Source organism: Lepisosteus platostomus, chromosome 7 (assembly GCF_059453375.1).
Source record: "Lepisosteus platostomus isolate fLepPlt1 chromosome 7, fLepPlt1.hap1, whole genome shotgun sequence".
Classification (NCBI taxonomy): domain Eukaryota; kingdom Metazoa; phylum Chordata; class Actinopteri; order Semionotiformes; family Lepisosteidae; genus Lepisosteus; species Lepisosteus platostomus.
Window position 1 is genome coordinate 657,992 of NC_142617.1, and position 12,052 is coordinate 670,043.

At 44.1% G+C, this 12,052-nt stretch overlaps 1 protein-coding gene across 1 annotated transcript; it reads left to right on the forward strand.

Moving 5' to 3' along the window:
• Nucleotides 1–202: 202 nt before the first annotated feature.
• Nucleotides 203–11,244, forward strand: LOC148657717 (collagenase 3-like). Its single transcript, XM_088638250.1, has 16 exons — nt 203–901; nt 2,012–2,241; nt 2,331–2,479; nt 2,830–2,955; nt 3,884–4,045; nt 4,133–4,286; nt 4,548–4,672; nt 5,344–5,509; nt 5,635–5,732; nt 6,245–6,342; nt 8,169–8,309; nt 8,807–9,024; nt 9,280–9,428; nt 9,656–9,781; nt 10,698–10,859; nt 11,063–11,244. The coding sequence occupies exons 1-16, from the start codon at nt 782–784 to the stop codon at nt 11,107–11,109; spliced, it is 2,271 nt and encodes a 756-aa protein (XP_088494376.1). The 5' UTR covers nt 203–781; the 3' UTR covers nt 11,110–11,244.
• Nucleotides 11,245–12,052: the final 808 nt, after the last annotated feature.

Genomic DNA, 12,052 nt, shown 5'->3' on the forward strand with positions numbered 1-12,052 from the left:
ATGGAGCTATCAATTCTCACGGAATTGCTGAAAGCAAAGTTGAGCACTTCTAGGATCTTGATGAACCCAGTCTTTGAAAAGGGGATATCGCCTTTGTACCACGTTTCTGCCAGAAGACATGTTTCTTGAAAAAACAGAAAATGATCCAGTGTACAAATATTGCTCTCCCTTCCATCATGTGCCGCAGAACAAGCGGTATTAGGAATCGGCTACAGAGAAATGACTTTAATAGTGCCATGAGCGTCCAACCACTCTCTGTTGTCAGGGATCAGGATTTTACAGGGGCTTGGCTCTGTCTTCAAGATCCCCCATTCATCTTGTATCCCTGGACTGCAGGGGGAATGAAAGGAAGACGGAGACCTGGCTGCTTATGTGCTAACCTTTGGGAAGCTGTGGACACAGGAGGCCACCATCGGGACATTTGAACATCTAAACGTTCAAACAGCCCCGAGCCCGTGTTTGTGCTCAGAGGTAACTGGCCGTACCTAGGCCCTTCTCTGCTGACACCACGATGATGCAGATAGTTGCTCCACTCTTTACTCCCCCACCAGCACCTTTCCCACGCCCTGTTGCCTCTTCCTTTCAGCAGGATCATTAACCAATAACCCCACAGAAGAAACACAACAGGAGCATCGCAGCTCCAGTCTTGCACGCAGCACGAAGGCTGTGCCAGTGACTCATCCTTTGTCTAGTCTGTTCGCCAAACCTGCAGGAGTTGTGAAAGCAGCGGTAGGCTATAAAAGCGGAGAGTGGCTCAGGGGCAGAGAAGGAGACAGTGGAGATGGAGAGCAGGTACCTTGTGCGCGTTTCTCTGCTCACCCTCACCAGTGCTGTGCTGTCTGCAGCCCTGCCTGTGGGCCAGGATGCACAGCTCGGCACGGACGACCAGCACTTTGCAGAAGTGAGTGTGTGCCTGAGGCACATCCTTTATGCATTTACTTACTAACTGTGCTCTCTTACAGCATGTTTATCTGCTGATAGCTATTCCTTCAGCTGCAGGTCACAGAGTGGGAAATTTGCTCTGTATTGACACTGTAGTGTTTGCCATTTTGAAGAGAGTATTGAAAAATCATAATCAAGATGAATGCAAGAAAGTGATTAAATATTAGATGGATATTAGATAAACTTTTTAAGGTACTTTTCATTTTTTTAAACATTTGTGGTTGATGTTCCTCTTCAAATTCTTTGAAAATGTCTGATGGTTTTTTTGTCGTCTGTGTTACTCAATCATTTGACAAAAAGAGTGAATGAAATTAAAGCTGAAACCACAACAATGCTCTATAATGAGTAATTCTGGAAGTGATTGATCTACCATCCTTTCTGTCATCTTACAGGGTTTTGAAGATTTTGAAAGAAGTGCTGAACAAATATTGTTTTTTACCACAAAGTGATCCTGGCTGTTTTTGATTTACAAGATTGATACGCATTTAAATATCAGCTGACAGTTCAAACGCAGTCACATGGAGTCACATTCTCATTAAGCTGCCACAATGCTCTTTCACATACAAAGGATCGCATTTCAAACTTTAATACATTTGTAATTTATATGCATCTCAATTTTGACTATCAGAAGACTGATCAGAAACAATTTAAAATACTGAATTAACAACCTTGCTAATTTCCGCAGTTAACCAGAGCGCACACTCAATAAGTACTACCTCTTGCTGCTCCTATTAATTGGCAGCAAGAGTTTAAAGTAATGCTACACATTTTTAAAAAGTTTTCTGCTACCTTCAGGTTGCAATGTTTCATGCTAGTTTCAGGGTTCAACTGAGAAAATGTGGATCTACTCATATTTAAACTCATCTAAACTTATTAGATTTTGGGTATCCACTGCCTGTTTATTTGGAGCTCAAAACTGTGGAGATGGAGAGACTAGATCAATTCCTTACTATCTAGCCATACTGTGCCTGCTGCATGTGTTTTAGGTGCAGTGAAGTTACAGGAAAGTTAAACAGGAGGACGGTGTGCTCGGTGTCACACTCTTTCCTCTCTCTGTTTCGATGCTCAGCAATACCTGCAGCGCTTCTACAAAATGAAGCAGGGTCGGGGAGCAGGGTCCAACGTCCTCTCGGAGAAGGTGAAAGAGATGCAGACGTTCTTCAAGCTCAATGTCACCGGCAGCCTGGACGCAGAGACGATGGAGGTGATGAAGAAGCCGCGCTGCGGGGTGCCTGACGTGGCTCGGTACCAGGTGTTTTCAGACAGGGCCAAGTGGACAGTCAACCCCGTCTCATACAGGCAAGCGCCCTGCAGCAGGACTGGACATTACTTCCGACAGTCGAAGAAGCTTCTTGGGTTTTCTCAGTTTTCTGTTTGTTTTCCAACAGAATTGTGAATTATACGCCTGACCTGACAACACAGGAGGTGGACAACGCCATAGATGCAGCCCTCAAAGTGTGGAGTGACGTCATTCCCCTGACCTTCAGAAAGACCACCGACCTCACGGCAGACATCTTGATTTCCTTTGCTGCTGGAGGTAAGACTAGAAACTAGTGAGCTCAAGGTGACGTGCCTGCTTTGAGCACTGCACCACCCATCTGTAGAATAAAATCAGGGCTAAATGTCTGCACTGCACAATCAAAAACAAAATACAAACATGCTTACAGGTTGAGATATACATGTGTACATATTTATACCCAAATAGCTTACATGGAAGAGCTCCGTGGCATTAATGTAAAGCTAAGGGGTGTGGATGCAATGGTAGTTCATTCAAATAGTATAAAATATTGGCAATCACTCCTTTCCACGAGTCACAAGTGCGACCTGTAGATCATTCCTCCTGGCTCCCAAAGGAACCTCTGTGCCGCTTTAACCCTTGTCCTTCAGAGCACGGAGACTTTTCTCCCTTCGACGGCCCCTCCGGGACGCTGGCCCACGCCTTCTCTCCGGGCTCAGGACTGGGGGGAGACGCACATTTCGATGAAGATGAACGTTGGTCCACAACATCCAAAGGTAGCAACCCTGTTCAGTGCAACACTGTTGTTTTCAATATCAGCATCAAGCTGATCTTGATTTGTAATCGAATCAAAGTTTGATCCCAAATACAGATACATTTCATAGTGTGTTAGCAAAACCTATGAACTCTTCATAATAGGACAGGTCCTTACATCCACTAAAACAAGTCATGTTATTATCTCTTGTCATATGACAGCATGAGTACCTAATATGATCTGAAACATTGTATCTCCTATAACTAAGTAACCAGGGCTCATGTCTTTGCTGATTATGTAATTCTTCACTTGCTGCTTCAGCCACTGTGCACCTGCACTGTTCTATTGCTCTGTATTCGGTGTTTCAAGAGGTACAGAGCACATGGTCTGGCGCAGTGCAGTGCTAAGCCACTGTCCTGGCTGTGAATCTGGCTCTGTTCATGATCCAGTTTCTTCATACAGTCCTGAGACATGCCATCCAAGTCAACTGTTTCTCTAAGTAGCCCCCTGTCTGGCGATGTTTGTATTCATGTGTGTGTGCCCATCAATGTCCAAGCCAGGGTGCAGTCCTGTCCTGTGCTCTGTGCCTGCCAGGTTCGGCTCTGGTGTCCTGGGATCCTATATGATAGAGATCCTTAGGTAGTTGGACAGATGATGATGTGTTCCAGCCTCATTACATCACAACTTATTACTTACTTGTACAATTCCATTGCGATTGCCTATCCATTTTTGACACTTGAATTTACACTTATTCTTTTATGTTATTCATTTTAGAAAAAGTTCGCAAATTTTGAAAAAATAATAATTGTTTAAAAAAGAATGTTTTAAAATATATATAATAATAACAATAACCACAAACACAGGTCTTCTACTTCAGTGGTTCCAAGGAAATCAAGCAATCAACAAATGAAAGTTGTAACAAGCTCTTCTCCCACCTGTCTTTGGACCAGGGTTCAACCTGTTCCTTGTCGCTGCCCATGAGTTTGGCCACGCTCTGGGGCTGGACCACTCCAGTGACCCTTCGGCACTCATGTACCCCACCTACAAGTACGTGGACACCACAGGGTTCGTGCTTCCCAGCGACGATGTCAAAGGGATCCAGTCTCTGTACGGTAGGTCCCCGCTGGGCTCCTCCATGCAGATCTGACTGAGACGTTGAACAGAAGCTGGTCATGATCGCCCTGCACTTTACTCCTCAGGTAAACCCACAGCTAGTCCTGCGACAACTACAACTGCAACTACAAGCAAGGCCCCGGTGAAGAGCACGGCAGCAGCGCACCCGGGCTGTGATCCTAACCTGACCTTGGACGCTGTGGCTTATCTGGGCAGTGACTTGCTCTTCTTCAAGGGCAGGTGTGCACGTGCTTTCTGCCGCATTGCTCACCATTTCACTGTTGACGAGGTGGAGGTGGAGGTGGAGGGTTGCTGTCACCAGCCTCTGTGCGTTTGCCTCCTGCAACCTGGCATCACTCTGCCTTCACAGAACGGTTCCAACAGCAGCCCCTCGCCTGCCTGGCTGTCCGCCAGTCTCCTCTGGCCTGCGTGACCATTACTGTTCCACTGGATAGGCAACACCCGATCAAACCAAACTGACCACGTGTTGTAACTTTGCAGTGCCGTGTGGCGGAAGAGGCAGAATGGATCAGTTGTCAGAGAGCCACTCTCTGCCAGGTTCTCCTGCCCTCTGACTAATGTCGATGCAGCGTATGACTACAGAGGGGCCACGTATCTCTTTAAAAGTGAGTTTCCGTCGAGCGCTGGGAGGGCTGGTGCCGACGAGGACCAAACGAAAGTGGGTTGGGCTCCTGCCGCAGCTGCCTGATTAGATTTTAGGGCCTCTTTGGTGGAGGTGGGTCCTACAGAGGACAGAGGAGGGGGATTTGAGGGTGAAGGGAAAATGTTTCTCTGCTTTTTGTGAATCCATATTAATAAAAACTGGTGAAAAAGAAGTGGGAGTTTTCTCTGCTCAGAACCACTTGTCGTGCGCATGAGAACACCAGACATCTTAGAAATGAGAGGAGGCTGCTGGGCTCAACAAGCTGGTTTGGTTTCGGACACTAATTGTGCTGAGGATCTCATCCAGCCATTTCCTGAAAGAGAACAAGCAGGGTATGCGCTTCAACACCTCAGCTGGGCAGCTGGTTCCAGCAGAGGTATAGAAGTGCGTCCTGTTCTCGGCTTGGACTTGGAATGCACCTCCATTTGTGACCTATGGCTTGTGTTTCACTGTTCTCAAGAGCTCCTCTGGGCTGAGCCTGTTCATGCTTTTGAGGACATTGAATACTTGAGTCAGGACCTGCCACAGTCTTCTCTGATCCCTGGTTATTATGGAAATTCACCTTCAATGTTCTCTGACAGCACAACAGGAATGTATCTTCAATGTGGCTTGTGTCTTCTCTCTCCTTTGCAGACACTGACATGATCATGTGGTTGAAAGAGCAGGGGGACAAATACAAGCCATATCAGTTGAACATTTCTTACTTTGGATTCCCAAGGACTGTGAGGAAGATAGATGCTGCTGTCCACATCGCGGCAACAGGAAAGACGCTGTTCTTTGTTGGTGATCAATACTACAGGTGTGACAATCGTAGCTACAGCCTGCTCATTTCTTTTTTAGGATTTTTACATTCTTTTTATATGTAGGTCTATTATATTGTCGGTTTTATGGGACATAACAACTCCCGTTGTTTCATTTCTTTAGATTCAATCAGAAGACGTCGACAATGGAGCTCAGAAGAACCATCAAAGAAGACTTTCCAGGAATCGGCTCAAAAGTTGATGCTGCCTTTCAGATGTCTGGTCAGTTTCTTTCTGCAGATAATCAGGCAATTTGTTAGTGATTACATACTGTGAAAACGCTGTGGTAGTATTTTTAAAGAATATTACATTTTGCTTACATCAGTACAAAATCTTTATTTTGGTAACAACAAGCTCATTCACAGCTGCTGTACAAGAGGTGCACCACAAAGCTGCAGTTACAATTAATTCTTCTTTTTCTCCATCTCAAGTAAACAGACTTGTAATGAGGGTAAACAATGATAACGACTTTGGAATTAGGGTACTACTGTTAAGACAAACTGCAAATGAATAAAACGGTTGTGAACAAGGGGACGTCCTCAGTAGACATAGAGAGGAAATATTGCAGAGAGAATATTTTGCAAGTTTATTTCTAAAGGGAAAGAATAAATAAGTATGACACTCAAAGAGCGACATATCGCGTACTTACCTAAATCCGTTTAAAAGAGAAACGGAAATGCCGACCACGCCACCTAGTGGAAAAAGAGTTCACACTAAATTCTCTGCGTTTTCAGGTAAAACCTACCTTTCCAGCGGACCCTATCTGTATGAATACGACCTGAACAACAGACGAGTCGTCAGCACCCAGAGGAACTCGGCGCTGCTCGCCTGCTAGGCGCGGCCGGAGAAGACGCTCACTCCGCTCCATGAACGCGGCTCCGCTGCCGTCTGCAGCGTCATCTGTCGAAACCCAACTGACCCAATGACTCTCAGTGACCACACTATCCCCTGTACATAAATATCATACGCCTGTATTTTCCAGTGCATGTTGCTGAGGATTTAAATGTACGGAATACAACATCCTCTCGTAGTATTTTGAGGGTAGGTGTTGTGGAGAGCACGGTGGAGAGGGTTCTCCAAGGCAGAAATCCTTCCTGGAAGAAAGGAAACGCAGGGATTAACCACCTGCTGTTTTCTTCCTCACTAAAGCTAGATTTCGCTTGGATGAATAACTTTGAATATAAACCGAAAACAGGCTAAATAGACATTTAATCTGAACAAATCAGTAGTTTGTAGATGCAAGTTAAAATATTTCAACCCTCTTTAATCTCTTTTATTTAGATCTGTGGTCAAATGATATTGTGCATGTTAAGTCATTAAAACTTTGGTCATTGCTAATTATATTCAAATGTAATTCAAATATTATTTATGGGATTTTGTTGTAATTGGCTTTTCTCTGGGGTACATATTGCACATGAAATATTTTGTATGCTCAGGTGTTTGGACATATGGTGTAATATTCAGCTTTGAAAAATGTATTATTATGAAATGTTATAGTACTGTATTAGATTCTTAACTAGATGTTGATTCATAATGATTATTTTGTAAATGAATGAAACTTGTAGTAAAAATTTTTCAAGATTTTTTCTTATTTGCCTTTTTGTCATATTCACTGGGGTTTAGGAAAAAGTGTTAGCTGGACCTTCAGAAGGTTATGTTAAACAGATGGGAAAAACACGAGATGGACATATCTTTTTACTGAAATAGAAGTGCACACAAGTTGTGATACGCTGTTGTAAGGCGAGTTTCTGATTTTCATCAGCAGCTCAAGCTCCCATGTTTGTTGTGAACAAAGATTCAAGCATCACTTAAAGAGCACCTCTCACACTCTGACACAGCACTTTCCTGTCTTCGAACTAAGATGTTTTCATAACATCATAAGTGCTGATGAAGCATTTTAGATCATTTTTTAACTCTACAGTGTCTTTTCCTTCAGTTTCTATTGTTTCTCCCTTCAATACAAAGGCATCTCTTTTGAGGCTGATGAGAAAAGCAACATGCATACAAGACACTGCAAAAACTCTGTTTCACAAATACCACGTTGGAAAACCCCCTTAAATAAAATTATGTCCCTGTCCTTCAAATGAAATATTGCTCCCAAATACACATGGAATATCTGACAGAGCTCTGATTCACGCTGTCAAAATAGCTGTCTTGTATCTTCTTGTATGAAATTAAAACTATTGTGTCAGAGGAGCGGATTAAGAGGCCTTTTGGTACTGCTTGGATATAGGATGCCACCTACTGGACATGTCAAGTACTACGTCTAGACACTACGTGCCCCGTGCCTGCGTTCACTTGAAGTGTTGTAAGTCAAACATTAAGACACTTTCATGCTTAAATTATAAGGAACATGATTTCCAAAAAACAATCTGTGCTGTTAACATCATGAATGAATTAAAAACGTAGCTTTGGCGATGTATTTTATATGATTAAGACAAGCTCAGCAGCTAAACTGCTGCCAATGTGAAAGTGAGCCAGTGAAAAAAAGAACCTGGGGAGCACTGAAGATTTTGTTTTGAAGTCGCCTGACCCTGACGACAGCCTTTCCTTCCCCGCTTGACTCATAATGGAAAGGGTGCCACGAGTGGTGACTGCACCAGGATAAAAACCCTCCCAGCTCTGCCCGCGGGCTCACAAGAAGACCTGTGTTCACAGGGCGAGTCTCTGGCAGTGAGAATGCGAACCTGTGGGATGCTAGTCATGCTGATGCTCACCTGCACTCCGCTGGCCTCCGCAGGCCCGGTTCCCCTGCGGGCAGAAGGGAGGAACTCCTCTGAGGATGTGGACTGGGCAAGGGTACGTACCTCACGTGTGAGCAGCCTGCACCCTCCACAGTGTGCCATGAGATTAGCTCAGCTCTACTATTGTCTTAGAAAGCGTGTGGCTTTTCCCTCACCTACAACGGGGAAACTTTCTGGTTAAACCTGTGGCGTTATTTCCACAAGCACAGTGTGGCCACTGTCTCGACAGTGCGGATACCATGTAGTATCAGTGGAGATACAATTGTAGCAGTGGGAGGCTCTTCACCTTCACTTTTCCAGCGTCTGTGTTTGCACAAGGTATCTCTTTAGTCAAACTCCTTGTGTCTCGAAAGCACACACTTTTTATCAGAACATATGAGCAAACAGAGTATGGGCTTTCAGAGTTAAGAATTGGTTAGTAAATGTGCTTGAGGTGGATCTCATGGTGTTAATGCACAGAGTCTTGTAGTTTTGCACTCCTGTAGCCTCCCTGCAGACACTGAAGGACAAGGTTTCAGAGTCTGAATCAATGAGGAATTGTTGGTTTTGCAGCTCTATCTGGAGAGGTTTTATAACCTCACACAGGACAGACACCCTCTGGAAGGCAAGCTCCGAGAGATGCAGCGGTTCTTTGGCCTCAAGGTGACTGGCAGGGTGGACAGAGCGACGCTCTCCATCATGAAGAAGCCCAGGTGTGGGGTACCTGAGATGGCCGATTACAGCTTCTTCCCCGGAAAACCAAAATGGACAAAGAAAAGGCTGACGTACAGGTAGGCTCAGATAACAATCAAATACACACATAACTACCTTGTGTTTTTTCCATGATGTCAATTAAAGAGTCACAGTTGTTATTATGCTGGGGGTGTGAGATAGATTTTAAGACAGTTCCTTTTCCAAAGCTGAATTTCCAAAGCCAGCTCCTGTTAGGGCAGCCACCAGGGCGCTGTCACCAGCAGGATGGGGTCTGAGAGACAGTTCGGCGGGCTGCTGCAGGTCCTGACTTCAAGTGCTTATTACTGCCGCAGGATCGTCCGGTACACGGCTGATATCAGCAAGAGGCAGGTGGACCGGACTGTCAAGACGGCTCTCAGGCTGTGGAGCGAAGTGACGCCTCTGAAATTCATTCGCATCAACAAAGGAGAAGCAGACATTATGATCAAATTTGCGTCCTGCAGTAAGTCTGTCCCTGTGAGTTGTATTTAATTTAATTTACTGCAATCTGCGGGTAGCTATATTTTCTAAGTGGGCTGCCAAGAGCTTAAAAGTTGAAGTCTGTATAATGGAATAACTGCTTACTTATTTAACCTCTTTGAATGAGAGTTCTGAAATCCCGCTCTGCAAGTCTTGTGAGAAGACAAGCCTGCAGCAGGGGCGCCCTCATGTGTGGTGTGCCGATCACAGGGCATGGAGACGACTTTCCCTTCGACGGACCTGGGGGAGAGCTGGCCCATGCCTTCGCCCCAGGGAAAGGCCTGCTGGGGGACGCCCACTTCGACAGGGATGAGACATGGTCACTCGGACAGAGTGGTAAGAACCTGCAGGGCTCAGAGCTAGGGGAAGCTGAAGGGATGATCTGGTGGACTTCAGCAGACGGACACAGAATTTAAATGAACAAGTAATAGGTTTATTCCATGCTGAAAAAAAGAAGAAAGAAAACACAGTGTTTCGGCCGTGGGGCCTTCTTCAGGTCTTCTGCTGACGCAGCTACCCACCTGAACTACATGGGCTTTCAATGCTTTCTTGGAGATTTAGTTACAATGCATGGCAGTTACAACAACAACACTTGGCTGCAATTTACATATAACATCACAATCCATTGCTTCCAAAAGAGTTTGGTCAAGATCAAACAAAGGAGCACATAGACTTAAGTGTATATATTGATGTTTATTATGATTAGTGTATATATGAATGAAACTGAGGGCAGGGTTAGAAAGGGAGTTTATCATGGACCAAGGATGCTAAGGCCTCTATTCTCTTAGCCCTGCAAGTTAACGTTTGTTGACCTCCTAATCTGGGACAGACCAAAAACAAGCACATTGCAGGGAAGGCTGCTGGAGTGAGGTTGGCCAACTGAACTTGAACTCAGGGAGTGAAGATGTGTGGCCATCACAGCTCTGGTGAAGGGAAGGCTGTGAAGATCCCCTGTGCTGGGAAGACTTGACTGTGAAATATTTGCATATTTGCAGAAATTTGAGAAGGATATTTTATAAAAGCATTAAACAGCATTGAACAATCTAATAGGCAGCTGATCAATAGATTATAAGTGGCTTCACTACTCACCCAAGAGTAAATGCACTCAGAGCCCCTCACGAGAGCCATTAAGAAAATCGCAGTTTGTGTTTCCACAGACACACACAGGACCGTCTCTTGTCTTGTATGAGCGATATTTCTGCAATATCCCCCACAGGATCAATAAAGTATCTATCTATTTCTCTGTCTTCAGGAATCAACCTCTTGCTCGTGGCGGCTCATGAATTTGGACACTCGCTGGGTTTAGGCCATTCTCAGGATAAAGATGCTCTGATGTACCCAACCTACTCCTACAGAAACACTGCTGGGTTCCAGCTCTCCAGGGACGACATTGCTGGAATCCAGTCTCTCTACGGTGAGAAGCCATCGAGCTCGACGGCCTGTAGGAATAATGACAAACTGAGGCTGCCGTTGCAGTCGTTGTTGTTTAGGAGAACAGCCTGTGGGTTTATATTTACATCATGTATGGATTTGTTTCACTCAAAAACTTATTTGTTTTTAATCTCTGTTACAGTTATAGATTGACTCTTCACTAACTTGCTGCGTTCTGTTTTTCAGGAACAAGGAGAACTGCTCATAGTTTAAGCAAAACAGCATCAAAATGATCCAGTTTACCAGTTTTTGAAAAGGCTTCTATAAAAGATAAATAAATTATGTTTGTGCTACCTGTTAATACTGATAGAGAAAACACACTTGAATTCCATTACATTCTTTTTGCAAATTGAAATATGTTTTATATATGAATCTATTTATTTATTTATCAATCTGTGTAATTTAAGGTAAGAAGAATCATTGCTATTTTCTGGCAAAATAAATAAAATGAAATAAAAATTATAAGCAAAATAATCATGATGTTTATTAATGTATATTTATATTTCATTTTATACATACATTCACCATTTAAGATCTGACCTATTCTGGCCTAAGATTTAGACACCTCAATTAATGGAGGGTGGGAGTGCGATCACAGTGTGTTTGGGACATTCAGGTGTCTGTCATAATTCAATGGTTCACAATGTAAGTTTGAGCTTGAAAATTTGCCTCAGCCGCCCTGACTCATAATCATTCCTGAAGTCATTTCCTAAGTTAAAAAAGACTACAGTTTTTTCCTTCACATTGCTCTGAGCCTTCCTGTCCCCTCCTCTCTGCTTGACCTCCTTGGCCTATGGGCAGGTGGCTGGCCCTCATCCAGAGGAGCTGAGCTCGAACTTCACGTGACTATGCATTTCATTCCTGGCTCTTTACTCTTAGGGGTACAATAACCCTGTGAACCCTGTGAATCTGCGTTAAGACAGGCTTTACAAGTCTGAGGTCATTACACATTTATCTTTCAGTCGCCTTGTTTTCAACTTGAAATTCAGGGTCAAACACAAACACACATGACTTTAGGGTCCTGATAAAAGATACACTTTTAAGGTTAGTGATTAACCCATTCCGTCCTGATTTTCTCCTACTGACAGCATTTAACCACCATATTGCCATCAACTTTACCTTTGATTAACATTAATTGGAAAAACGTTTTGTGCTTTAAAAGCATTCCAGATGGTG